Genomic DNA, 25,991 nt, shown 5'->3' with positions numbered 1-25,991 from the left:
TTAAATGGTGAGTTTTGGAACAGGTCAAATGTATATAGAAACTTCCGATTCTGAAAAATCACTTTCCGTTTAGAATTATAAAATTCTATCTTCAGACCATTCATTTAGTGGTGCTGCTGGCTTGTTTTGTGTCTATAAATCAGGGCTGTCAAATGATTAATCGCGATTAATCAAATCCAGAATTAAAGTTTGTGTTTACATAACGTGTCCGTGTATTGTGCATATTAATTTTGTATTTATAAATACAAAAACATACACATAAATGTATATATATATTATTTATAATTTTCTTTGTGTGAATTATTGATATTTACCAATAATTTAAATTTCATATAAAATATAAAATGCATAAACGTTTATATGTAATTTAAATTATTGGTAAATATCGATCATTCACCCAAAAAATACTTTTTTGTGTATGTTTTTGTATTTATAAATACAAAATTAATATGCACAATACACGGACACATAATATGTAAATATAAACTTTTATTCTGGATGCGATTAATTGCGATTAATCGTTTTACAGCCCCACTATTAATAAAATGAACAAACCTAAAACAAAAGAAAAAAACTCTAGTTTGAGCTGCTCTTATTGTCAAGATTATCAATAAAACAGTAAACCTTGACGTTTCTTTCAAGCATTGTTTTGCATTGCACTGTTTTCTCAGATATTTCCCAATATAACTCCGGCCACATGACAGAGAAAACTGATCCTGATTGGTCCTCTTGTGTGCATTCAAAGTGCTGATTGGCTCACAGATAGCACCTTATAGAACCCAATTAAAATTAGATTTTGTCCCAAAACTTACACAGGTAAAAAACAACATAGCATAATGTAAATACGTTTTCACAGGATGTTAGACTGAATGTTTTCACTAAATTTTGACCAAATTGTCAGATAGAACCTAATAATTCTAAGACAACGATTAGTCAGAGTTGTCAGTTTACTCGAGAGAATTTTATAAGAAAATTTCCATTTGTTCTCAATTTAATCTCATTGAAGAGAAAAATTGAGATAGAAACATAGTATCTAACCTTAAGAAAGAAAAGTATTTTTCTGTCTTGTGAATTTATGTGTAGGGGAACCATCAGTCATCTTTCACAAGGCACATTGTGTTAAATAATGATTTTGCTTTGATCCAACACAGCTTCAGGTTGGAAGTGGATCCTGGCAGAGAGTGAACACTAAAGTGCCCATCAGATCTCCTCGATATGCCGTCTTTGACCTGTCCGAAGGGAAGGACTATCAGTTCCGCGTGCTCTCGGCCAACATGTACGGCATCAGCGATCCATCCGAGCCCTCCAAACCTGTAAAGACTCTAGAGCTGAAGGGTAAATTGCCTAAATGAGCGTGTCACAAAGACCACCATGCCTCTGATGTATTCAGTTAAGATATTGAAATGAACTGTTGCATATGAAACGGGATGTAGATCTTTGAAGTTTGCTCTGGCTGTGACTTTGATGTTGTTATTAGGCCTATAATGAATTTTTATCTGCCATTACTGCGGTAGAACTAATTCATACATGATATCTCATCAAGGGATTGAGAAGACTGGAAGCTGAACTGAAGTTTTGTGTTTATTCAGGTGTGCCCTCAGCTCCCGGACAAGTTGTTGCTACGAGAGAGACGGACACCTCGGTTCTGATCCAGTGGGCTCCTCCGAAAGACCCCAATAACCTGATTGGATATTACATTGATTCTTGTGTAAAAGGCTCAAAGGACTGGACCTCAGCCAATCACAAGCCAAATAAGAAGACCAAGTATGTGATATGTAACACTATACAGTATATCTAATATACTAACACATCCGCATGTGCATAAAAAAAGAAAAATTCCACCATAAGATAACAGGAACTGAAATTGAAAGAAAACATCATCACATATTACTGCAGCAAGTAAAACTGGAAAACCACACAGCTTATTTAAGGGAGTTTCTGATGCTGACATGTTTCTTTTGAGCGAGTTATTCCTTGCATAGGATCAAACAATAAAATAGAGACTTCCTCTTTCACTACCACCCTGACTTGAGCCGCTGCCTTTCCGCAGGTTTGTTGTACACGGCCTGACCACCGGTGAAACTTATGTGTTTCGTGTACAAGCCATCAATGAGCTGGGCCTTAGTGATGAATCTCAGGAGTCTGCCCCTCTTTCTGTGAGAGCCGCTCTGAGTAAGTATGCCCGTCCATGGGCTTTCATGACACAGTTCCTTCAATATTCCATCAAGAAAACCAAGTATGCACTGCAAAAAATGACATTCTTACTTAGACAATTTTACTGGAAATCAAGAAAAAAAGACTAACCATTCTTGAATCAAGAAGCATTTTCTTGATGAGCAAACTGACCTATGAAAATAAGTCTTGTTTTTAGTCGAGAAATATGAAATGTTAGTGAATTTGTGCTTCAAGCAAGCAAAAAATCTGCCAATGGGTTAAGAAAAATAATCTTCAATTGAGGTACTAAGAAAAAGGTAGACCTTAATTCAGGATTTATTTTTGACTAAAAAAAGACTTATTTTCTTAGGTCATTTTGCTCATTAAGAAAATGCATCTTGATTCAAAAATTTGTAGACATTTTGACTGGAAAACAAGAAGTAAGTCATTTTTTGCAGTGTGGTTTATTTTGAATTTTTAACTCTTGCCAAACACAGCTGAAAACAATTCTTCAGCAGCATGTTGTATTAAGGGGAGCATTGCAACCAAACACAAAAAAAAACAAAAAAGAAACCGAAATGGAAAAGAGAAACCCACCAGACTTTATTTCATTAATCTGACAAGAGGTCAGTAAAGATCTTAAAGTAAGGCATTGACACATGGGTATGCTTTAAATAATTGGACATTCAAAAAACGAAATATGAATTTTAAGAAATGTTCATTTGTGAAATAAATTATGTGACGTAAAAAGATGTTGTCAGGTTGAACCGTTGTGTTTATTAAAGGTCCATTGAATAATTTTTAGAGGATCTATTGACAGATATGTAATATAATATACATAACTACGTGTCCAGAGGTGTATAAAGATCTTACATAATGACGTGTTATGTTTTTATTATCTTAGAATGAGCTATTTCTATCTACATACTGTACACCGCGGGTCTCCTTGCATGGAATTCACCATGTTGTATCTGCAGTAGCCCTAAACGGACAAACTGCTCTACAGAGTAAATACGTTTCACCTTCGGCAAAGAAGCGAAAACGTGAAGACATCTTAATCCTCTCTTAGCCTCCGTAGTGCTTCAAAAGGGAGAGGGGAAGTGAGCCATCTGTTGCAATATGAAACCTTACGGCAAGATCCCACAAAAAATTACACAATGGTCTTTTGAGTTTTTGAGTTTCAAGTGTCACAGCTGTTTTTGATCTGACTTCAGCTTGGCGAAAAATCGAATAAGATCTCTCTATATAACTATCAACTATATCAACTATTTCTCTCAACGTCAAAGAACGTGTATAATAAATTGTTAAGTAATATAGAATAAACGATTTTGTCCAAACTGTCATGGAACCATATTGTGTGACACTGATTCGCCATGATATTACGATGATGTAATATTTTTACAAGCTCACCTTTTGTCTCTTCTAAAAAAAATCTCTTTATTCCTCTCCAGTGTTGGGTAAATTACTAATTACATATTCAATAGCGTAGTAAGATTACTGTTCAAATTACTCTCTACAAAAAGTATTTAATAACATATTACTTTCTGTATCCTAGGCTATATCAACCTTGATTAGATAAGTAATTCATGAAACGACTCTTAATTCATTCAAATAAATCATATTAAACTATATCATGTAACTAAATCAAGTATAACAAATGTGAGAAAGATACATTAATGCATGCATTTTAAAGTTTTTGGGCCCTATTTTAACGATCTGAAACGCAAGTGTCAAAGCGCGAAGCGCAAGTAACTTTGTGGGCGGGTCTCGGCGCTGTTGCTATTTTCCCGGCTGGATAAATGGCTCTTGCGCCCGGCGCAAATCTAAAATGGGTTGGTCTGAAGTAGTTTCATTATTCATAGGTGTGGTTTGGGCGTAACGTGAAATAAACCAATCAGAGCGTCATCCAACATTCCCTTTAAAAGCAGGTGCGCAAGTTCCATTATGGATTGCTATTATTATGGCGTATTTACCAGGCGCAAAAATATGAGCACGCTCAACTTAACTGGTAAGTTGAAGACTAAGGTTTTTAATGTACTTACATTATGGTAAAGATGATTTCACAGTCTTTTTTTCAGTCTTTCAGTTTTTTCAGTTTTTCAGTCGATTTTTTTTTCCTGGTTCTTGACGGACAAACCAATTTGTCAGATGTCCTTATATACATATATGTCTTATTGCCACTATTGGGCAAACAGGTCTGATCCTTAATTACTACAATTAGCCTGAATAATTTGTAAGCTAGATTTATGCCTATTTTTTCACATCTTCGTGGCACACCACAATGAATTCCGTCATCTCATGTGTTAATATTTTTTTAGTTTAACAATTTATGATTTGCAAAAATAACTGTTGCATCTGTGTAGATTACATGAGCAAAGTGTATGCGCGTTGTGCACGCTATACATTATGGTCAAGCATGCGCCCTTAAAATAGCATAATGAACAACGCGCAACGCGCCACTGACTTTAGACTAGGTTTTTTCTGGTCAGTGGCTCAATTGTTTAATGGAACAGCAAAATAGCACCAGGGATTGTTTGCGCCGGAACACGCCTCCTTTTTTGCGCTGAACCGCCCAGGGAGCGCAAGTTCATTCACTAGTTTAGCGACGTGCTTCTGTGGAGGGAAAAGCGCGCTTTGCGCGGGTGCAAAATAGGAATGACACATGCGTCGGTGTACAAAGTCAATTGCGCTGGGTGCAAGATAGGGCCCATAGACTTTGAATTTTAATGTAAATTCCACTATTGTATACATTAAACAGTATTTAGTTCCATTACATCAGAAGTAACTGTAATTAAATTACAGAAAAACTAAGAGTAATCCCTTACTTTACTTTTTTTAAGGGAAAATGTATATTATTACAGTTACTAATTACTTAGTAATTAAATAAATAGTAACTAGTTACACCCAACCCTGTTCCTCTCAAAACTTTTCTAAACCATTCCCTATATTGGTTTAAAAATTGACGCAAGTCAAACAAGTTTTTGAAAATCCTATGCTTGAGATTAAGAGCCACTTACAGCACCAGACCCAAAGACAGAAATGACAGAAAATGGTTTCCAATGACATTGATGCATTTAATATAGTATTACTGTATTACCACCAACATAACTGCATGATACACATATAACTAGGATGAGCAAAGAATCCTACGTAGCTTTTAAATAATTTCATGGAAATCCATGTGAACTCCATGCGAACCCTATAGTTTAAACTTTGACTTTTTGCTTGACAAGCATTCCCACCATTTCTGGCTAAGGTCTGACAATATGTACAGAAACTAATTAAGATGCATTTCGCTCTTCTACTGTATATTACACCTCCAGACACAACAGTGCCCTCCAAAATGTGCATATTACAAACCGGAGCTATGGCCTGCGCTGTTCCAGACATTGAGTAATGGGGACGGCGGGATAAAGTAATCTGTCTTCTCCGCAGAGTTGCCCTCTGCTCCTTATGCCATCTCTCTGCTGTATTGTGATGGGGAATCCATGGTGATCTCCTGGAAGCGGCCCATCCATTCTGGAGGAGCAGAGGTCAACGATTATTACATTGACAAATGCAACGTGGCCAAGATGACATGGAAGGAGATCAACGTTCCACCCCTAAAGGAAAGATTGCACAAGGTATCGTTCCCCTGCATCATTGTGTATAAGGGATTGATTGGGTTTACAATATAATGATATGAAATATTTATTCACCGTGTCATAATTAGTAAGAAGATGAATTGATGTTCTTTCTGAAGGTTGGGGGTCTGACTTCTGGTGCAGTGTATCAGTTTAAGGTCCACGGGGCCAGTTTGGTTGGCCTGGGTGAGGCTTCTACCCCTAGTGATCAGTTCAAATGTGAAGCTTGGACTATGCCCGAGCCAGGTACTGAAAGTTTTACTTTATTCACCCTGAACTATATGAAATATAGACTGATTTCACAAACGTTTCTAAAGTGTTTATAAAACGTTTATGATACATTTAGTTTGCTTTTATATGCTTTTATTAGACGGCTCATTTGAATGCTCGATTCTGATTAGCCAGTCGCGACATTCCAAGGATTGTTCTTTTCAAATGACAACCCCTCAAAACTAATAACACCTTGCAAACAGGATGCTGCAACTCATTTTGAGAGGGTCTTTTAATAACATATATGACATTATATTAACAAATGGTTAAAACAATTTGCCTATTTGTGACGTGTGAACGTCCTTTCTTACATTAAAACCGAAAGTAAACGGCTTTTCCTCGCGGAAGGTCTGCATTCGGTCAATATTAGCTAATAAAATATTTCAAATTCACATTTTATGTCCAGTTATTTTCTCATGTGGCAAGTTGCCGCATAAAAAGCGGGATTATGTAAAAGCAGCCGGCTGTTATCGCGAAATAAGATCCTTCGGTGTGATACAAGACCCTCTGCTTCGCTTCTGGTCCTGATCACACTGTAGTGGCTAATTTCTGCAATAACAACCAGCTGCCTGTACATTATCACTTACGTAGAATGTTGGAATGACACAGAGCTTAAATCTGTATTAAGTCATTTACATTTATGCATTTGGCAGACGCTTTTATCCAAAGCGACTTACATTTCATTATCCTATACATTTATACTTAGGTATCTGCCATCCCCTGGAATCGAACCCACAGCCTTTCGTTGTTAACCCAATGCTCTTACCACTGATCTACAGGAAAGCTACAGAAATGTATCTCTGTTGTTCCAAGAACACTTTAGAGGAAGTAAAAGCCCTATGTATGCTAAACACTCATGCATGATGGGTAAAGACCACAAGTATTGGCAAATGCTGCTCGGGTGCTTGTTGTTTGACAGTGCAAATTCTGCCGAGGCAGTTCCTCTTTGTTTACTTGTTTGAACATCTTGATTACAAGTACTTTGATCTTAGGTTACAGTTTTCTGGTGTGAGAACTCTTTTGATTTGTGTATAGTTACTTTATCTTTAACATAAATGACAAAACCCAAGTAAAGTCTAATGAAACCAGCAAAGAACCACTATTTGAAAAACAATGAAAATAATAATACTTATAACAACACTTATGTTTCATAAAGAATATAAAGTCTATCTTTAGGATCATTAACATTCAAATTTGTATTATTTTATTTTAATTGATTTGTTAATGCTACTGCTCTTTTAATACACTTAATACTGTACCATTGATCATAGTACAGTAAATAGTAAAATATTTGGTCACACTGTAGTATAGGGGGCAATGCTTCCCATTAACAAACCATTAACTACGACTTTTTCCTCAATAGACTCTTCATTTGTTGCTTATTAATAGTTAGTAAGGTATTTGTTGGGTTTACGTATTGGGTAGGACTAGGGATGTAAAGTATGGTTATGCAGAATATGTGCTTAATAAGTACTAATAAGTGTTACCAAATATGTATAAATTATGCTAATTGTGTTAAATTGCCTTGTTTCTGATCTGTTTGTCAGTATTGAAAATCACTTAAGGCGTATTATTACATAATTACAATGTAATACAAACTTTATTGCCGTAAAAAGAAGAAATGGCTAAAACCAATATAACAATGTCAAAATCGCAATGGTGTTCATTTTTGTCAAACAAAATCGAATTTGTTTATTCTTTTGGGGCGAAACGTGACCTGATCAAGGTATTGGGAGAGTCACCCAAGCATCTAAAAACAAAATGGTCTTAATCATCACAGTGACCTTGAACCTGTGCTTTTTAGGTCCAGCCTATGATCTGACCTTCACTGAGGTGAGAGACGAATCTGTGGTGGTGGAGTGGAAGGCTCCCGTCTACACCGGGGCCGGTCCTGTCACCGGATACTACGTCGAGGTGTCCAAGAAAGGTTCTGATACCTGGAGCAAAGCTAGTGAAGCATCAGTCAACCACTGCTATCTAAAGGAAAGGATCTTTGTGTATACCAACTCATAACGACAAACTACATTGATTAAAGTATTCAGCAATTCTGATTGGTGGTGGCGTGTTTAGTAGCTTCATCGCCCGTGTGGTTTTGGTCTTCAGGTCAAGGGTCTAGAGACGGGGGCATCTTATGTTTTCCGTGTGAGGACAGAGAACGCCAGCGGTATCGGGATGGCTTCAACACCGTCTGATTCTGTGTGTGTCAAGTCACTGCCAGGTAAAACACACACATCATAAAAGCTCACTTTAAAGTCCATTCAACCTCACACACTAGCTAGTAAAAATATCAAGAAAGTCTGACATCAATAATATCATCAATTGTGCTTCTTAAGCTCGCTATAATACGTCTATTCAGTATGGACCGGTCAATGTTTGGTTAAAAATAAACAAGTGCTATAAAAGTATTTTCGTTAACACGCAGTGATAAATTATTCACAGTAACACAAGACACGTGCACTAAGAAGATTTTCTAAATGACCCTGACTTAACCACTAACAGTACACAACGCTGCCTCGGTTTGACAGCGGTTAACAGCACTGAATATCAGTACATTCTAGATCTACAGGGTTAAGGGGATGGGCTGAGATGATCTTCAGGGTTGAGGGGTCTTTTTAAGAAGTGAGAGGGGCTTGCGGTGAAAGATAGTGACAGCTGCGCAGGGTTGTGTGGGACACTCCACAGGAGGCGTTTCCGGAGTGTCTCGGGGAGCAGCTGTCTGTACTGCTGCCGATAAGAGGAAAGCAGCCACGGGACGAGCTGAGCGGATGCATCTGGAGAAGGATGAGGGCAGATAAAACTCCGCAGCAGCCAGCAGAGTGCACTGTGGATTCATGCGTCTGCATGTGTGTGTTGTGGATTTGGTGAGATGTTCTCCATACAGCAGAGCGATATGGAGAAGAAAAGCCTGCTATGGGTTGATGGGATACGAGAAGGTCCGCATGGATTCTGCACAGCGCTGCACACCTTTCATTGCCCATCATTTACAAAATCATGAACCAGTGCTGACGATTCATGAGTCACGGTTTAAAAATGGGTTACGGGTCTGTTCTGATAGGACTGAAGGAAAAAAACAATTTAAATGCACAGTAATGTGGTATGGTAGTTCGTACAATACAGTATATTAAAAAAGAAGCAAGCGTTTATTTTTCATTGTTAATGTCAAAGTTTGTTACAGATTGAGCTCTATGATATAGTATGTACATATCAATAGAGCAAATATATTACTAATATGATCTACACCAATTCTACTGCTTTACATTTTACATTAAAGGAGTATGAAAATTCTCTCATAATGAACCTCATGCGATCCCGTTCTTTTCTTCAGTTGAGCACATAAAATAATTTATATTAAAATTTCCATGTTGTCTAATTATATTACTAAGTATAAATTGGGGGACAGCTAGGGGGATAACATTTCTCAAGAGCAATTTTTAAAGGGGACCCAAATAACAATTTATTTTTAAAAATTGTGACGATCTATGTACATTATTACGTTATTTGTGTGACATGGAGATCATTAACATCATAAAGTATTTGCAAATGTCACCAATATGATAGGTAAAGTTATAAGCATGGAAAACTACGTTGGTCATCAACTGTTCTGTCATGACTTATAATAACTCATCATCTGTATTAAAGAGAAACGAATCACTTCACTGTGAGGCAAGTTCAAGCATTAAAACTCATTTGGCCCTGTTTGCATTTATATTGTTTACTACTTACACAATCATTTTATATCTTAACCATATATAAACACTATACTATTTACAATTCATAGGGTGTTTTTTAATGCGATTTTAAGAGGGAACAACACTCAGAAGGGGAATTCACAACTTTGTATGTTTTACTATGATTTGTTACGTGCCAGTGACGTTAGGTTTAGGGGAGGAGTTTCAGTATTGCTTAGAATCATACTTTTTGTATGATTTACATTGTATGATTTCATATGAATAAGATACATACGAATTCCCATGAGATGAGGTTGGTAGGTCCTTATCCCCCTGGAAGCTCCAAGAAGGAGGTTCCAGGGGGATCTACATCCAGGGGGATCTACATCCATCATCATTGCAATTTAGTTGGCTATTACATGTCGTCTGAAGCTAAACGAAATGTTTGCAAGAGAAATATTCATATCTTGAGGTTATTTAGATTGACATGTTGCGTATCCATTGTAACATACAGACCATATCTGCCAACACGTCAAAAACATCTCTTTGGTTTTGTATGTCTTGTGACAATTTCAAAACATATAACAGCTATTCACAAGACAAGAACAAGAACTAGTGAGAACTGTGCTGGTCTATATGTTGCCATGGATACACAACGTTCCGAACTAGTTGTATTTGTTTATTGATGGAGTTCACCTAAATCTAAGATTCTGTCATAATTTACTCACCCTCAAAATGGTCACTTCAAACCTGTATGACTTACTTTCAAGAGGAGGTCATTTAATTAATATCTGGTTGTGTGGATTCACTACAATGCCAGTGTTGTTCTTTAACAGAATTAAAAAAGGAAAGAATGTCATCAAAAAACATTACAACATAAAATGTCACGATGAAATGATGACAGTTATCTGTAAAAAAATGGTGAAGCTACCTATTCATGTTAAGGTATTTTAATCATTTTTTGTTTGGTTGGCACTTTGCAGTCCATCATAAAATGAATACGCTATGTTTGATTTCAAGAACATTTCTTTCTGTCAAATGTAAAATGTGGATCAGCAATGTTCACTGTAGAGTGCTTCTTAAATAGTAAATGACATTAGACTGGGCAAACATAATTTCACTTAATATTAATAAGCGAAACTGATAAATTTATATTTTGTTCCACCCACTTTTTAAACCCTTTCCACACATCTGTTCATAAAAAATCCCCACCATCAATCCAGAATTTCCTTCTCTACCTATTTAATAGGCTCCGCTTATCAGCTTATGTGTAAATGCTTTTGTGTTATTTTAAAGGCACCCAAGATATCAAGTGTGGGGTCGATGAAGAATCAGGTGACATTTATCTCTCCTTCGAGAGCTGCCAAATAACGGAGCATTCACAGTTCACCTGGAAGAAATCCTACCAAGAAATTACAGATTTTTCCTCTGGAATCACTGTTAAAACATCAGGCAGCCAGTGAGCAAATCTCGCTTTCAATGCATGCAGGGTCCTAACTCGACCCGTTGCAATTCATACTAGCTTAAAGCGTATAGAGAGCAGCGCTCCAGTCTGTGAATCTTTAATTCTGTTTTTATTCCTATTGTTTCCCCACTGGACAGACTATAATGTTTGTATATTTTCGTCTTTAGCTCCACTTTGCTTTTTAAGAACCCAACCAAGGAAGATGTGGGCACATTCTCCGTCTCGGTTACAAATACTGACGGTGTCTCTGCCAGCCACAAGATCTCAACAGAAGGTGAGGCCTTTCAATATATTGTGATCTCCTTCATTATTAATGTTCTTCCTCTTAGTTATACAGAGTATAAGACACAACCAAAACATCCCAAACAGATTCAGACCATACTTGATTCAGATTGGTGAACGTTGATCTGTTTTGTTGAGGTTACATCATTGGAAAGGATAAAGAAATAAAGAAGATAAAGAAATAGTTCATCCACTGTGATATTCCAAACCCATATGCTGTCGTTTACTTTTTGGGGATTTTTTGAAGAAACATTATGTTGCTTGTTCCAAAATGATGATGGTGATGTCATGATGCCAAGACAACATCGGTTCTTTACTTTAAAACTACAGTAAATGCAATGCAATAGTTAAAATCTGTGAAAGTGAGAGCTATTTGAGACAGCTGGAGAAATATTCTCAGTTATTGCAAACTTACATTTCAGTGGGTTCCTCATACCAAGCTTGGTCACTATTAACACGATCAATCATAAATCTCTGTGAAGAAAAGAACATTAGAACATACATTTTCAAAACAGCAAATAATGTTTATTCTGTTTCTGGTGTTCATTTTTGGGTGTGCTGTCCCTTTAACTACATCGCCATATATAGTGTTGTTTAAATGATGTCATTATGGTGACATTGCTGTTATGATGTCTTTAGATATTATATAGTGCCTTCAGGTCAGTTTCAATGGTTTGGAATGATTGTGTTGAAAATCTCTGATGTAATGTTCTTGAAATTGTTAATGATAGTAAACCTCCTTTTATGTCCGTTCTCAATTTAAGAGCTGGAGAAAATGTTGGCCCTTAGCCATGAAATACGCAACCCAAGTAAGTGGCTCTTAACAAACAAGATTATTTTATCCTGTGCATATATATATATTTAGCATTCATTCAATTTTCTAAAATGGTGTGTTCTGATTGGACGAGACTTATCTTTAACAAATGCACACCTGTCACTACAGGGCAATTTAATTCTAAATCAAAAAAAGTATTCCAAAGTTACGGAAAACAAAGTGTCAGACAGTATCAGAAAATGTGTGATTTCCTGTGATTTCCATCCTAAAAGTTATGTGTGGGTGTTTTAACACTTGACAATAAGGTTCTATTTGTTAATATTAGTTAATGCATTGGCTATATATAACGCATTAATACGCATATATATAACGCAATTAATATATAATAATGCATTAACAATATATAACAACTATGAACAGAAATGAACAGAACAAATGTAAACAGTAAACAGTTTATAAATTAATAGTATATATTCGATTTAACTAATAAAAGTAATTACTATAAACAATAAATAAGATAAAAATGCTGAAAACTCAGTATAGTTAATTGTTATTGTTTACTCTTTATATTATGCAAGGCCTACACAAATTCATTATTTACTACTTGCTTATTAACGTGCACATAGGTTGAATATTAGTATGTGTATGTATAAAGCACATAATAATGCCTTTTTCTGAATAGCCTCATTCTACATCCCTTAATCCTACCCAACACCTACATCTTAAAAATTAACGTATAAGCTGTTATTAGGAGTTTATCGAGGAAAAAGTCGTAGTTAATGAAGTGAATAGTGAGAATTGGTCCCTATCCTAAGTGTGACCTTATTATTACATTTAGTCATTTAGCAGACGCTTTTATCCAAAGCGACTTACAAGTGGGGTAGATAATGGAAGCAATTAGGACAGCATAAGTACAACAAAAGCATAAGTGCAATCAAAAGTAGTCTCATATAACCTAACACAGTATACGGAACCATTCATTCATACTTTTTTTTTTTTTTTTTTTTTTTTTTTATAAGAGTAGAGAACAAAAGAGTAGAGAAGAAAAGAGTCAGAACAGACTCTTTTCAATTATTTTTTAACTTCAATTATTTTTTAACAATTGAAGTTAACTAATGTTAAAAAACGAAACCTTATTGATTTGATCTTTATTAAAAATATTTTTGGAAACGCTTTCAATTGCCAAAAAGCCATTTAATTCATTAACAAGAATTATCTTTATTATTAATAACAATAAAACTATTTGCATGTCATACTTGAATTATATCGCCATTGCTGCCATTATACAAGCGATAAGCCAATGAGGACAGTGATTTTTGTCTTGATCAGAGGGTTTACATTAGCTTTGCATAGTGCCTTTTTATGTTATATTGCTTTAAATACAATTTAAATGAAGAATACAATGAATAACATCATCTCCGTTTGCTTCAGACTTGTGAGATCATAACTAGAATTGACATGAGCTCACACGTGTGTGAATTGTGACAACACACAAGGCGAGATGTCAGCTTGTCATGTATCACCTCTCTCTCTCTCGCTGCAGTTATCCCTCTGAAGACCGAGCTGGCCTATAAGATTCTAGAGAGAGGCCGTATGCGCTTCTGGCTGCAAGCGGAGGCCATCTCCTCTGCCGTGAAGTACAAATTCTTTGCCAATAACAAGGAGCTTGTCAACTGCGAGGTAAACAACTGTCAAACAAAATGATACAGACAAGCCGCAGCCTTCGCAATGTCATAAATAGAAATCGGGGAAGCCACATTAAAGTTTGATATTAAGTTAAGCTCCGACCGGTGGCGTGCGAGGAAACGTAACCAAGCCAAATAGCAACGCTACCATCTGCCGTGTCTCTGTGCGAGAAATGTTTATCTCTCTCGGCTTTTTTTCGCAGCAAACTAAAATGAGTCACGACGTGGCCACAGGCATTATCGAGATGGTGATGGATCATTTCACCGAGGACAGCGAGGGCACTTTCACTGTGCAGATCCAAGATGGCAAAGCCAAGGCCCAGTCCACTTTGGTGCTGATCGGAGACGGTGAGAGCCCATCTGGCTCTGGGCTTTTGCAGCCATCACGAGGGATATTGTGCTTTTCTGTTGAACTCTACTCACTGACCTCTTATACTTCCTGCTTCATTTCCCTCTTTCAGCCTTCAAGGCAGCGCTGGCTGAGGCGGAGTACCAAAGGAGGGAGTACATTCGGGTGAAAGAGGGTACTGCACTCTACACTGCATTGATACAGCTGTTGAAATAAACTAGCTGTCTAAGACCCTGCGGTTTGATAATGCATTCACTGAATGATTTATTTTGAAGGTTTACAAACAAGGTTTGTGTCAAATATACTCTTTAATATCTCTTCCTTGTTTCACAAGAGAAAGTTGTATGGATTCCACATGAAGTTTACAATGACATTAACATTCCTTTACAATGACATGCGATTGATCACAGAAAAATTGTTTTTGAGTGAACCAGCCGAGACAGCCGAACCTCCTTTGTGCTGGTTCTGTTTTTGTTTTCAACTGCAGGCCCGCTGGCTGATTTTTATTGAGTTGTGCAGTCCCATGACAAAACTACACACTGTTCATATTTCATTCCTCAGGCCCTCACTTCATGGAATTCCTGTCTTTCCACGTTGCGGAAAACGCCTCCGTCACTCTTGTTTGCAAGGCAAGTGAAGTGGGAATTGGTTTAGTCAAGCGTCTCGGGCTGACTGCGGATGTGCTGAAGTGTTGGTGTTTCTCTTCAGGTGGCTAATTTGAAGAAGGAGTCTGTGTTTCAGTGGTATAAAGATGATGTGGATGTGATTTCTGACGTGCCTGCCGACCTGAGCTCAGGAGTCTGCAGGTTCCCCCTTAATGATGTGAGAACTTCACCTCAAACTCTTGAATTCTTGGAGAAAATAGTCAAGTTTAGCCCAGTGGGTTAGTCCAGTGGTTTTTCCAACAGACATGTGGCAAAAAATGACAAACACAAAAAATATGAATATATCAAATATATATAAAAGTATAAAATTTTGTAAGGATAAATATGTTTGCATCCATACCAACAGACAATCACATTGTTTATTATATAGTGCACTGCAGTTTCATATTTTAATCTAAATTTAAATGCATTTTATTGGCTTTCAATGTTTAATTGTTCATTGGCTGAAAAAAAGCACTCTGAAAGTGATCCGGACCATATCATATCTCAATATCTTTATTGTCATAATTGTGGTGCTTCTAAACAAGGTTATTTAATTTGACAAAAATCGAAAGTTTTTATTTATTAGCCAAAAAAGTTTGGCCTTAATTTTTTGGGAAATTATTAACTATAAAAAAATTGAAATGTTGCCTCAGAAATAGACTGAAATAAGTTTAAAGCACTAAAATTATAATAATAAACAAAACTAAAAGTAATGAATCTTATACAGCAACATAAAAACAAACAAGTAAATAATAAAATGACAAAACCATATAACAAAGTTACTAAATATAGAACCATAATAACATATAAACAAAAAATCTAAAACTAAAAGCTAATTCGCTAAAAAAAGCTGATAGCTAATATTCCTAAAAACTAAATAAAACTAAAATCAGAACATATAACTCTGCTTCTATATGTGAGAAAAATATTGGGTGTGAATGGACCTGAACACATTAAATAAAGGATGGGCTGAATATTCATCATATTATCAATTAAAAGACGAAATTAGTCACACAAAAACTGAATTTGATTGGAAAGACAGCCTTTGAAGTTGACAACAAAAGATGAGCGTTCATCTCTTTTTATAGAAAACGATTGTCTGATATGCAGCCTTGTTTTGTCATACTATCACGGCAGACCTGTAACAAATCTTTGTGTCTGGTTTAGCCGATACCAGTCATCGTTTTTAATGTTTTCTGTAATCAAAGTTTATTGTTTATCAGTAGTGTACTGAAGCACACTAAGAGCTAAGAACCATCACTAAGGTTATTTCAATAGAAAAACACACAATCCCCGTCGGACTGCTGGGGGTAATTAGTCTGTTTTTCCAGTCGGTATTCATCCAATTTACAGAGTTAAACAGCGTGTGCAACCTCCATTAAAAACAAAACAAACAACAACAAGAAAACATAGGCTTCACAATTGACATAATTGTATTAACAGTTATATGGCTTTGTTTGTTGAACCTCTCTTGACGTCATAAAGCGTCATTGAAAATAACCTTAACAGCATGTAACTTAAGAAAAAGGACCACCGGATTGAAACGAAGAGCTGTGAATCAGTTCCTTCTCATTATTTGTTGGACACTTTCAAAACAATATGAAATAGCTGTTATTTACACCCAACACACTGAAGCGCTGAAACTATTCTCCTGGCATTTGTCTAAAAAGCATCACTCGACTGGCCCGTTTTTGTTTTTCTCCTCCCATTTTTACCCCCTGATATTTTAGTTCTCCAAGAAGGATGTGGGACTATATAAAGCAACCATCACCGATGACAGAGGCCAGGATGTGTCACAGATTGATGTTTCTGGAAAAGGTAACATCTCCGTCTTATCAAATACAGAAAAAGTAAACACACCTGAATGTTCTCAGAAACATGCAGTAAACTCTTTATCCTCCACAGCCTTTGATGACATCATCAATGAGCTCACCCGTATCTCTGGTACGTATGCCGTGCGCTCGGCTCTCCACAGCCAGCCTGTCTTTCATTGTTAGCGCCAATCGATTTAAATCAATCGCTCCCATCTTCCCTGTCCGTGGTGTCTGGAACTGGGCATCTGACTTAAAATAGGGCAGAACTTCAATTATTAACCTTTTATGTTTTCCCATAGTTCATTTTTAGTGCTGCTTCACAGCATTCAGGGTCCTGGTGATGGACTGTGAGCCCATGGGTCGATAGATTTAGTTGACTGTCAAAATTAAGAGTCACTCAGATGCTGAAAAAAGGACGAGCGTGTTTATAGTGAATCTGACAAAAACAGGTCCAGGACACATTTCATCCCCAAATCAAAAATACCTTGTGAAAAAAAGCTGTTGTGCTTAAAGAAGCTTCCAGGACTCTTATTTTGTATTGTGACATTGAGTCAAATCCATCAAAAAAAAATCTGTGCTTTATAATAACTATCTTCCACATTTAGGAATACTATTTAAATCCACCGATCTAAATATGAGTATTGTGCAGTGACCAAAAACTCTTATCTTTGAGCCACATTTATATTTTATGAATTTAGCTCAATGCTTTTATCCAAAGCAACAAATAAACATCACATGCAATTTGTCACGAGAGCCCCACATGTAGTACACAATATAAGCTTCTCCTAGATTGCAGATGAGCACGCTGGGTGTTCTCTCATTTGCGGTAAAAGTGCTTCATTCTGAGCATTATGTCACAATGCAAATGTAGTCCTAAAAATAGTCTTTTTAGTCTGTTTTTAGGGTGAATATGACCAAATATGACACACGGTGCAACGTTCTAAAAGCTGCTTTCAGTCCAACCAGCCCATGATTATGAATTTTAAGATTTTCTTTTTCGTTTGTGGACGTGAACAGGATCCATCATCTTGACAGAGCACATGAGCCTGGCCTATTCCTTTATATACAATTAATGTGAACTAAAGGTCCAGGCAATGCTCTTTACCCCCTCAAGCTCAGTTTCTGATGCACCAAATACATTTAATCTTCACAATTTGATGTTGAAGAACAAAAAGACTCAAAGATAATTTATTCATAGAGCTTTTGTTGCTGTAATTAAATAACAAAGAAAGTTGTGCTTAAACACACGGTGCAACGTTTTAAAAGCTGCTTTCAGTTCAACCAGCCCATTGTGAATTTTAAGATTTTCTTTTTCGTTTGTGGACGTGTACAGGATCCAGCGCGGCCGAGCTGTCTGTCCAGTGCACTGCGGAGGGCATTATGCTTCAGTGTCATATGAAATATTACACGCAGGAGATGAACATCCACTGGAAACACAAGTAGGCACATGTTCCACTTTCTCTTGAAACTGTAAAAAAAGACAGTGAAAATGAAATGTACAATGCTCTATGAGTCCACGGGCCTAAGAGCGGCTCTGCTTCTAAACACAATTTTCTGATTTTTCTCCATAATTGTGTCGCTTTAGTGCGATGTATACGACTTGATTATACAATGATTATTAAACAATGGGAAATTACGGGTGTGGAGTATCATTTTGTCCCTGCTCCGATGCCGACGCAAAACAAATCATTGTGATTTGCTGTTACCTAATGCTCTGCCCTGGAGGTGATTCAGTGGCATGTGAAATACTAACGTAGTGTAAAAAAAACGTCTTTCTGCATGCTCGGGTTCTCAAATCCGCGTATTAACATTTTGAGGTGGCTATTCTGGATCTTTCCTCCCCCCGGTGCACGCTTTAAATCTCATGCAGTGCAGGTATTAATGCAGGGGGAATTTCGCATTCAGTCACAACACAAATAAACACCCGCCGTGTCTAATTTTACGCTGGGGACATGCTAATTTGATGCTCTCAACGTTTGGAAAGCATTTAGTCTCTGCGGGAAACAATTGAACAAACAAATTGACTTAAAAAGAGGCTGAAATTTAACGTTACAATGTGTCCCGACCAGATGTGACACAATAAAGCAACAAGCGAAAAAAGCTTGTTTCCGCAGGTTTTCTTACCAACCTTAAAGGGGCATGTTGTCACACGCTTGGTTTCAGTTACATCAGGGCAATTCCATGAAAATGTCAACCTTACCACGAAAAAATATATTTTTACCATCGGGTTTTACTATGGTAACAGCACAGATTTTAATATTTGGTGGTTCAAATACCCATGTGAGATCTCTATTCACAATTGTAAAGCATTTGTTTTAATTTTAGTACATGATATTTCAGGTAAGTGGCATTTTCAGGATTGTCACATCCGTTACGCTACATATTCCTAATAAATGGACACATGAAAATTAGTATAAAGTAACTATATAATGTTCCATAAAGAGGCATCCCTTCTCCATTCATTGGGTATTATTGCTTAAGGATTGTGCATTTTATTTTACAGAAATCCTACAAAGTTTATCGTTTCCCAAAAAACACGTCCTTTTTTGTCACATCCATAATGCATGTTTATGCGATTGTATTGGTTTTGTTGTCCTTCCACTGATGAACCGATATTGATGTCTACCAATGTTTTGAGCTTGTGCATTAGTTTGTTCTTTGTATTTTAAGGGAGAGCAAAATCAGCGCATCAGAAAGGATGCAAATTGGTGGCAACCCAGCAATGGCAACTCTGGAGATAGTCGAACCTACTGATAAGGAGAAAGGACAGTACACCATTGAGATTGTGGACTCTGAGAAGACACACACCCGAACCCTAGATCTCTCTGGACAACGTGAGTTTTACTTAATCTAACTGTCATTCCCTATTAAACGTTCTCTTAAAACGATGATTCTTTATGATTGCTAAATACAGCTTAGCTTTGATTGGTCATACCGCGACAAATTTAATTTTCCTTGATATTTTGGAGTACAATAGGGGGTTCTGTGGTAGCATACTGTAACCCTTCTCCCACATCCAAAAGGAACATTGATGTTACATGCATGAAATGGCTTGAGCATTTGAGCACATAGACGCTACAGTCACACACCAGCGATGTTTGTTGGTTGAAAGGTGGCTTTGGGTTTGGGTGCTTGTACTGTTATATTAATACAGATGCTAATGAGTGGCTTAAGGGATGGTTTGCCCCAAAATTACAATTCTTTCAGATTTTATGTATTACAATGTCATTCCACACCTTAATGACTTTCTTTTTTTTATTCAGTGGAACACAAAAGAAAATATTTTGAGAAATGTCAAGGGGGGTTCAATGTTGTTTGGTTACCAACATTCTTCAAAATATCTTCTTTCGTGTTCTGCAGAAGAAAATAAGTCATGCAGGAATTGAATGACATGAAGGTGTCTAAATCATTAAGAAATCAGGTGAACTTTCCCTTTAAGGTGTTAAGATGCAAACGTTCAAAAGAAGCAGTTATGGATGGACGGCAAAATGATAGGAATGTTCATTTTACATTATAAAAGGACGTTTATATTGAAGTGTGGAAAGATTAGCAGCAAAATGAAAGTCAAGAGAGAGAGTGGAAAGGGTCATAAAAACCTAAATACGGCTGTTTGAGGCGCAGAACGTCTTGAGTAAGTTTATAAGTGGACCTCTGGGAAATAAATGAAAAATGTATGAACAAAATTAAAATTCTTTCAGATTTTATGTATTACAATGTCATTCCAAACCTGATAGGACCTGGTAGGACTTTCTTTCTTCAGTGGAACACAAAAAAAGATATTATGAAAATTGTCAAGGGGTTTCAATGTTGTCTGGCTGCCAACATTCTTCGAAATATCTTCTTTCGTCTTCTGCAGAAGAAAGTAAGCCATACAGGTTTAGAATGACATCAGGGTGACAAAATTGTGAAAAAAATCGGATGAACTATCCCTTTAAGATGTAAACGTTAAAAAGAAGCTGTTATGGATGGATGGCGAAAATTATGGTTTATATTGAAGTGTGGAAAGATCAGCAGCAAAATAAAAGTCTAAGGGTCAGAGAGAGGGTGTAAAGGGTCATAAAAACCAAAATTACAGCTGTTTTGGCGCAGAACGTCTTGACTAAGTTTATAAGTGGACCTCTGGGAAATAAAAATAAATATAAAATGTATGACGTGACCCCTTTAAAGAGCAGCATAATAAGAAAGATTTCCATTAAACCTAAACTAATTAGAGAATCAAGTGAAATATGTTAAACAACATCTCAAACAGCTGCGAATCACCTCGGATATCAGCATTAATGAGAACCACATCAAAGCAGGGAAGAGGAAAAAGAGCATCGTGTTTTCAAAGCGGTTCTGTGTTTTCATTTGCAAAGATGATCTTGTTTAGAAATAAAACATCGGATTTGTTCTAACCCACATGGTCGCCCGAAACAAGCCGTCTGGCACTGATCCGGCGCAGACATGTTCATAATTGGAAGTAAAGGCCGGAGTTGAAGCTGTACACACGGGAAATGGATTTGGGGAAATCCAGGGATAAAATAACAGCATCATGGTATCAAAGGTGCAGATACTGGCAGAGGTTTCAGATGGTAAACAGCCTGTTTGATGTCAAACATAATCTAGGGCTGGTGTCGGGTCATGTGATTTGCCAAATTGTGACAGTAATGAGTGCAGGAAGGAGAACTATTTTCAGGCAGGCTGGAAAAACAATACTATTAAAATAATGAGAGCTGATTTTCTTTTTATACCGTGCCTCCGGGATAAGACGCAGAGAGCAGTTTTTTAAAAACCGTATTGGTGTTTTATCTGCTTGTAACTTTTATCCGTGTCTTACTCTCCCCTCATCACCCGCCCCCACCTGCAGTCTACGAGAACGCCTACGCTGAATTCCAGAGACTCAAGTAAGATAACCGTTACTTCAGAGGCCACACAAATTAACACGCCCAAATGTTTAGAGATGCAGACTCTCAATGACACTCTTTTCTCTCTCTTTAGAGCGGAAGCATATGCTGAAAAGAGTGAGTATGCTCAGCCATTCCCAGCACACTGGGGTCCTTCACTGATATGTAATTACATTCCTAGATTTAACTTCATCATGTTTTCATTGTCAGATCGTGGCAAAGTGGTTGGTGGTCTTCCTGATGTTGTGACGATTATGGAAAAGAAGGTTTGTTAAACATTGCATGCGTGAACCACACTACTGTATTATAAACCACATATGCTAATTAGGGATGCACCGATATGTAAATTTTGGCCGATAACGGATAATTATTTAACACGGGAAGCCGATAATCGATATATTGGCCGATATACAGTATCTAAACATTAATATTACATCTTCTGCGACTGAAACAAAAGGCAAAAAGTGGACACCTGCTTTTATTTGAAAACATTCACTGCAGAAAACAAGGTAACCATTAGTTCTCTTTTTCCCAGAAAATCATGTACCGAGCCTACTTTACACTAATGAGAGATTCTTTAACCTTCAAACATTTCTGGTATGTTTATTTAATAAACAAATGATAAATGTTCTTCCAGAGCAACCCCAATTTTTTTTTAAACAGTAACAGTGTAACATGTGTCAAGACAGAAAGCTTTCAGACAGCAATTGGCTTTAAAAATATGATTTGTTCCTATAATTTAGACATTCATAAATATCTACATACTGTGCATTATGTTTTGCTTATAAGTAAGTGAATGATCGTGACAGAACGACAGTATTTTACTGGGTTTTAACTGTGAGTTGTGCTGCTGAAGTGGTTTAGTCAGAGCGGCTATAATTTATCGGCCTAAATTTTATTATCGGTCGATACCGATAACACTCAAAATGACCCTTTATTGGCCAATTACTGATATGGACGATAATTTATCATTACGGTATATCGGCTATATATGGGCAGTTGACAGACTAATATGCAAATGTGTACTGATGGCAAAGATTTAGAATAAAATGATCTCATACGTTATGTTATATGATAAATGTAAATAGAAATAAAATAACACAATGAAATACTAAAAGTTTGGTTTCTAAATGCTATGTCATACCATAGGACATGTATGATTTATTCGTGAACTACCCATATACAGTATCAGTAAATCAAAACTAGTATGATGTTTAAAAACAATATTCTGGATTCCTTAAATCTCCATTTACATGTTACATTGAGTCTTTTACATTCAATATAACTGATTCAGTAAGCCTGATAACTTCAGCACAAAAATAATACTCCCGCCCGCCGGCCTGGACGCTTCCCCTATAGACTTTCATTGTGAGCGTAGTACTGTAATTACTATTTTGGTAATGAAAATGATGCCGGCGTGTCAGTAATCTGTAATGCCGCAGGCTCTTCTCCTCAGCTTTTGGAGTGTGCGCTGGAGGCAGTCACACTCCCTGGCTTCCTTAGATGCAATGCCCATTGTCTTCCGTCTCATAATCCTTTGCTGAGAAGCAGCGTGTAGCCCGCTGGGGAATACAGTGAATTCTGCCTGTGAAAAATATTGGTGGGATTACGATCCGGCTGAATAGTCGATGCTGGAAATGCCTGGCATCCTTTTCTCTTGCAGATCAAATAAACACAGCAGGTCGGTGGCCTTTAGATCCATTAAAGCCAATATTAAGGTGAATTTGTGTAGGAGAGAAGTCCTTTCACATGATGTACAGAGCTCACAGACACTTTTCCACTGAGAGCACTCAGCAGGGAGCACATAGTACTGTATTTTTTAGGTTTTATAGTTCCCCTGACTTAAAAGCCCAAATGATCCTCAGTGTTTATCCCTTACTGCTGCTGTATATGAAAGCTGCCATGTAAAACTGAAAAACAAAACTTAGGAAGAGTATAAGAAAAAATACAACTGACAATAAAGGTGGATTGATGTTGTTGCCACAGGGATGCGGGAATGCTGTTTTTTTCATAAAAGGTGATGAAATATAGATATTAAAGGTATAGACGTACTGTATAGACATCGTGTTTCAATGAACTAAAGACATAATCACATCAAAGTTGAGTTATTTCTGTTGTTTTGTTTGAAACGTAATTTGAGAATACACACAACATGGAGAAAAAAGCTTTTTGATAATTAACTACATTCGGGGAGCTGAGTGAAATGTTTCTTCTGACCTTGTAAAGCTTAGTGTATGCTCAAATGTACATAAATATGACAAACATTTCATTTTGTGCCCAAAATTAAATATGCAAGTATGATAGCGTCTTCCATTCGAAAACTAAATGCATGCTGTAACTTTGATTAAACAATGATGGAAATGCATCTAGTAAGAGTCTCACAGATACTGTTTAAAAAGCATCTCCGGGTCAGATCAAGAAGTTGCTTAATAAAATGACTTGAGAACATTTCTGCAAATTCTGGACAAATGGAGACTACAATGAAGATGATCAAATGTAACAAGGTTTCGATGTGGAGTTTCTTTAGTCATAGCATAATTCCCATATTGCAAAAAAAGTCTTTGTGTTTGATTAACCCAGCATATAGTTTACATTTAACCCTACAATGGGTTGAAACAACACAACATAGGTTAAATTACAATACAACGGTGGGGTTCATCCTTTTTTGACCCAAGACTTTTTAAAGAAATCTATACTTCTATTATGTAGAAAAAAATATATGAATGACCCTAAACTTTGGAACGGTATTGTCATTGTGGGGAATATAAAATGTTTTGCTTGTAAGAAATAATCCACTCGCATACTAGACGTTCATAGGACTCTCAGTTGCTAAAGTACCAACAGTGTAGTCCATTTTCCATATTTGCATCGCTTAATGCAGTCAAACTGTTTCTCATGGCTTCATATTTACACCCCAGCATGATAATGACATCTGACCATGATGAGATTCTCTAAACAAAGCTTACATTTTCAGTTCGACGTGCAAGTCTTCTTTTCTTTCTTTCCACAGACTCTTAGTTTGACCTGCACAGTGTGTGGTGACCCCAAACCTCTGGTCACCTGGTCTAAGAACGATCAGGAGGTGGAGCTCAGCGATCACTATGTCGTCGCCATGGACTCTGGCAAGTTTGCCAGCCTCACCATCAAAGGCGTGTCCCTCGAGGACTCCGGCAAGTACACCATGACGGTGCAGAACAAGTTCGGCGGCGAGTCGGTGGACATCATCGTCAGTGTGTACAAGCACGGCGACAAGATCCCAGACGCCAAACCCAATCCGACACCCATACGGATCTTGCCTCCAACTGGTCCCATTGTACTTCCCAGCCTGAAGGAAACTAGCCCTACCCCCCCTGCCACCAAGTCCGCACCCCAAAGCACCAAATCTCCCGTGCCACCACGTGGCATGAAGTCTCCCACTCCCACCAGGAAGAAGTAACTCCCCATCTCTCCAAATCGCCCCGCCAGCCCAAATATGCTGTAACCTGTAGTGTGAATGTAATGGAATAATGGAAGTAGATACAGCTTTTCTCACCGAAGAAGCACGCTCATGTCATGAAATGAACAACCATCTCATACCAAAACATCATGTGGGAAGTGCAGAGCAAGTTATTTTTAGCGCCACAAGAAAATGTGTGAAACAGTTTGTCATCTGGGTTGCCTATAAGCTGAGTGGGATTCTAATGAATTTGGCTCCCTCTCCCCGGAGGTGCTTGCGAAAAAAGCTTTGATGTTAGTTTATTAAATCTCTGTTTTTAAAAGGGTTTCTTTCAATTAGCCACTGGAATCCGGAGGCTTTGCATTCTTGGTGGATGGATGGCCTGAGAGCGCGAGACCTCCGGCGGCGGCCGCGAGCCCATCAGCGCTCTAGAATAATCTCCTCTCAACCTCACCTCGTGTCCTCGTCTTTCTCTCCTGCTTTTGTGTTAATAAAAGAGGTTGAAACTACCACCCTGTGTCATCTCTGCGTTTCCATCGCAAACACGCACACGCGCCCGATAGTAAAATATGAATGTGATTAGAGATGCTGTCAGCTCATTTGAAACGCATCAGCACTTTTCTTCAGCTTTCGGGCCAGTTGCACTCTGTACTTCACAAATCATTTCATGTATATGGAACACCTAGCTTGAGCATCTTTGCTGCCAAGTATGGACCGGCGCTTTCTAATTCACCACAATGCATGGCTTGCTGTTTGAATGGCCTGGCAATTCTCCATACACAACCGCTTTTTGCTCTCTTTCGAAATAAATACGTTTGATTTACAGCCGCCCCCGGAAGTATTAGGACACACGAGCAGTCTTTAAAAATGGATAAAGTTTTTTGCATTGGAATACAAAATATCAGAGCAGGTGGCATCTGCAAAGATGCTGGAACTTTTC

The 25,991-nt window shown here is 37.4% G+C and overlaps 1 protein-coding gene across 1 annotated transcript in view; it reads left to right on the top strand.

Moving 5' to 3' along the window:
• myom2b (myomesin 2b) overlaps nucleotides 1-25,560 on the top strand; it is a 38,131-nt gene extending 12,571 nt beyond the window's left edge. The window contains exons 14-36 of the mRNA XM_056761327.1: nucleotides 1,152-1,335; nucleotides 1,590-1,764; nucleotides 2,051-2,172; nucleotides 5,590-5,777; nucleotides 5,897-6,023; nucleotides 7,852-8,031; nucleotides 8,152-8,265; nucleotides 11,012-11,174; nucleotides 11,348-11,454; nucleotides 12,227-12,271; nucleotides 13,781-13,917; nucleotides 14,126-14,270; nucleotides 14,384-14,446; nucleotides 14,833-14,900; nucleotides 14,980-15,093; nucleotides 16,649-16,736; nucleotides 16,824-16,862; nucleotides 18,066-18,171; nucleotides 19,403-19,566; nucleotides 21,579-21,615; nucleotides 21,710-21,732; nucleotides 21,826-21,881; nucleotides 24,626-25,560. Coding sequence (XP_056617305.1) covers nucleotides 1,152-1,335; nucleotides 1,590-1,764; nucleotides 2,051-2,172; nucleotides 5,590-5,777; nucleotides 5,897-6,023; nucleotides 7,852-8,031; nucleotides 8,152-8,265; nucleotides 11,012-11,174; nucleotides 11,348-11,454; nucleotides 12,227-12,271; nucleotides 13,781-13,917; nucleotides 14,126-14,270; nucleotides 14,384-14,446; nucleotides 14,833-14,900; nucleotides 14,980-15,093; nucleotides 16,649-16,736; nucleotides 16,824-16,862; nucleotides 18,066-18,171; nucleotides 19,403-19,566; nucleotides 21,579-21,615; nucleotides 21,710-21,732; nucleotides 21,826-21,881; nucleotides 24,626-25,051 — 2,871 coding nt within the window. The 3' untranslated portion in view covers nucleotides 25,052-25,560. The remainder of the gene's footprint in view (nucleotides 1-1,151; nucleotides 1,336-1,589; nucleotides 1,765-2,050; nucleotides 2,173-5,589; nucleotides 5,778-5,896; nucleotides 6,024-7,851; nucleotides 8,032-8,151; nucleotides 8,266-11,011; nucleotides 11,175-11,347; nucleotides 11,455-12,226; nucleotides 12,272-13,780; nucleotides 13,918-14,125; nucleotides 14,271-14,383; nucleotides 14,447-14,832; nucleotides 14,901-14,979; nucleotides 15,094-16,648; nucleotides 16,737-16,823; nucleotides 16,863-18,065; nucleotides 18,172-19,402; nucleotides 19,567-21,578; nucleotides 21,616-21,709; nucleotides 21,733-21,825; nucleotides 21,882-24,625) is intronic.
• The last annotated feature ends 431 nt before the right edge of the window (nucleotides 25,561-25,991 follow it).

The sequence above is a fragment of the Triplophysa dalaica genome, chromosome 11 (genome assembly GCF_015846415.1).
Source record: "Triplophysa dalaica isolate WHDGS20190420 chromosome 11, ASM1584641v1, whole genome shotgun sequence".
NCBI lineage: Eukaryota > Metazoa > Chordata > Actinopteri > Cypriniformes > Nemacheilidae > Triplophysa > Triplophysa dalaica.
This window is presented reverse-complemented; position numbering and strand designations above follow the sequence as displayed.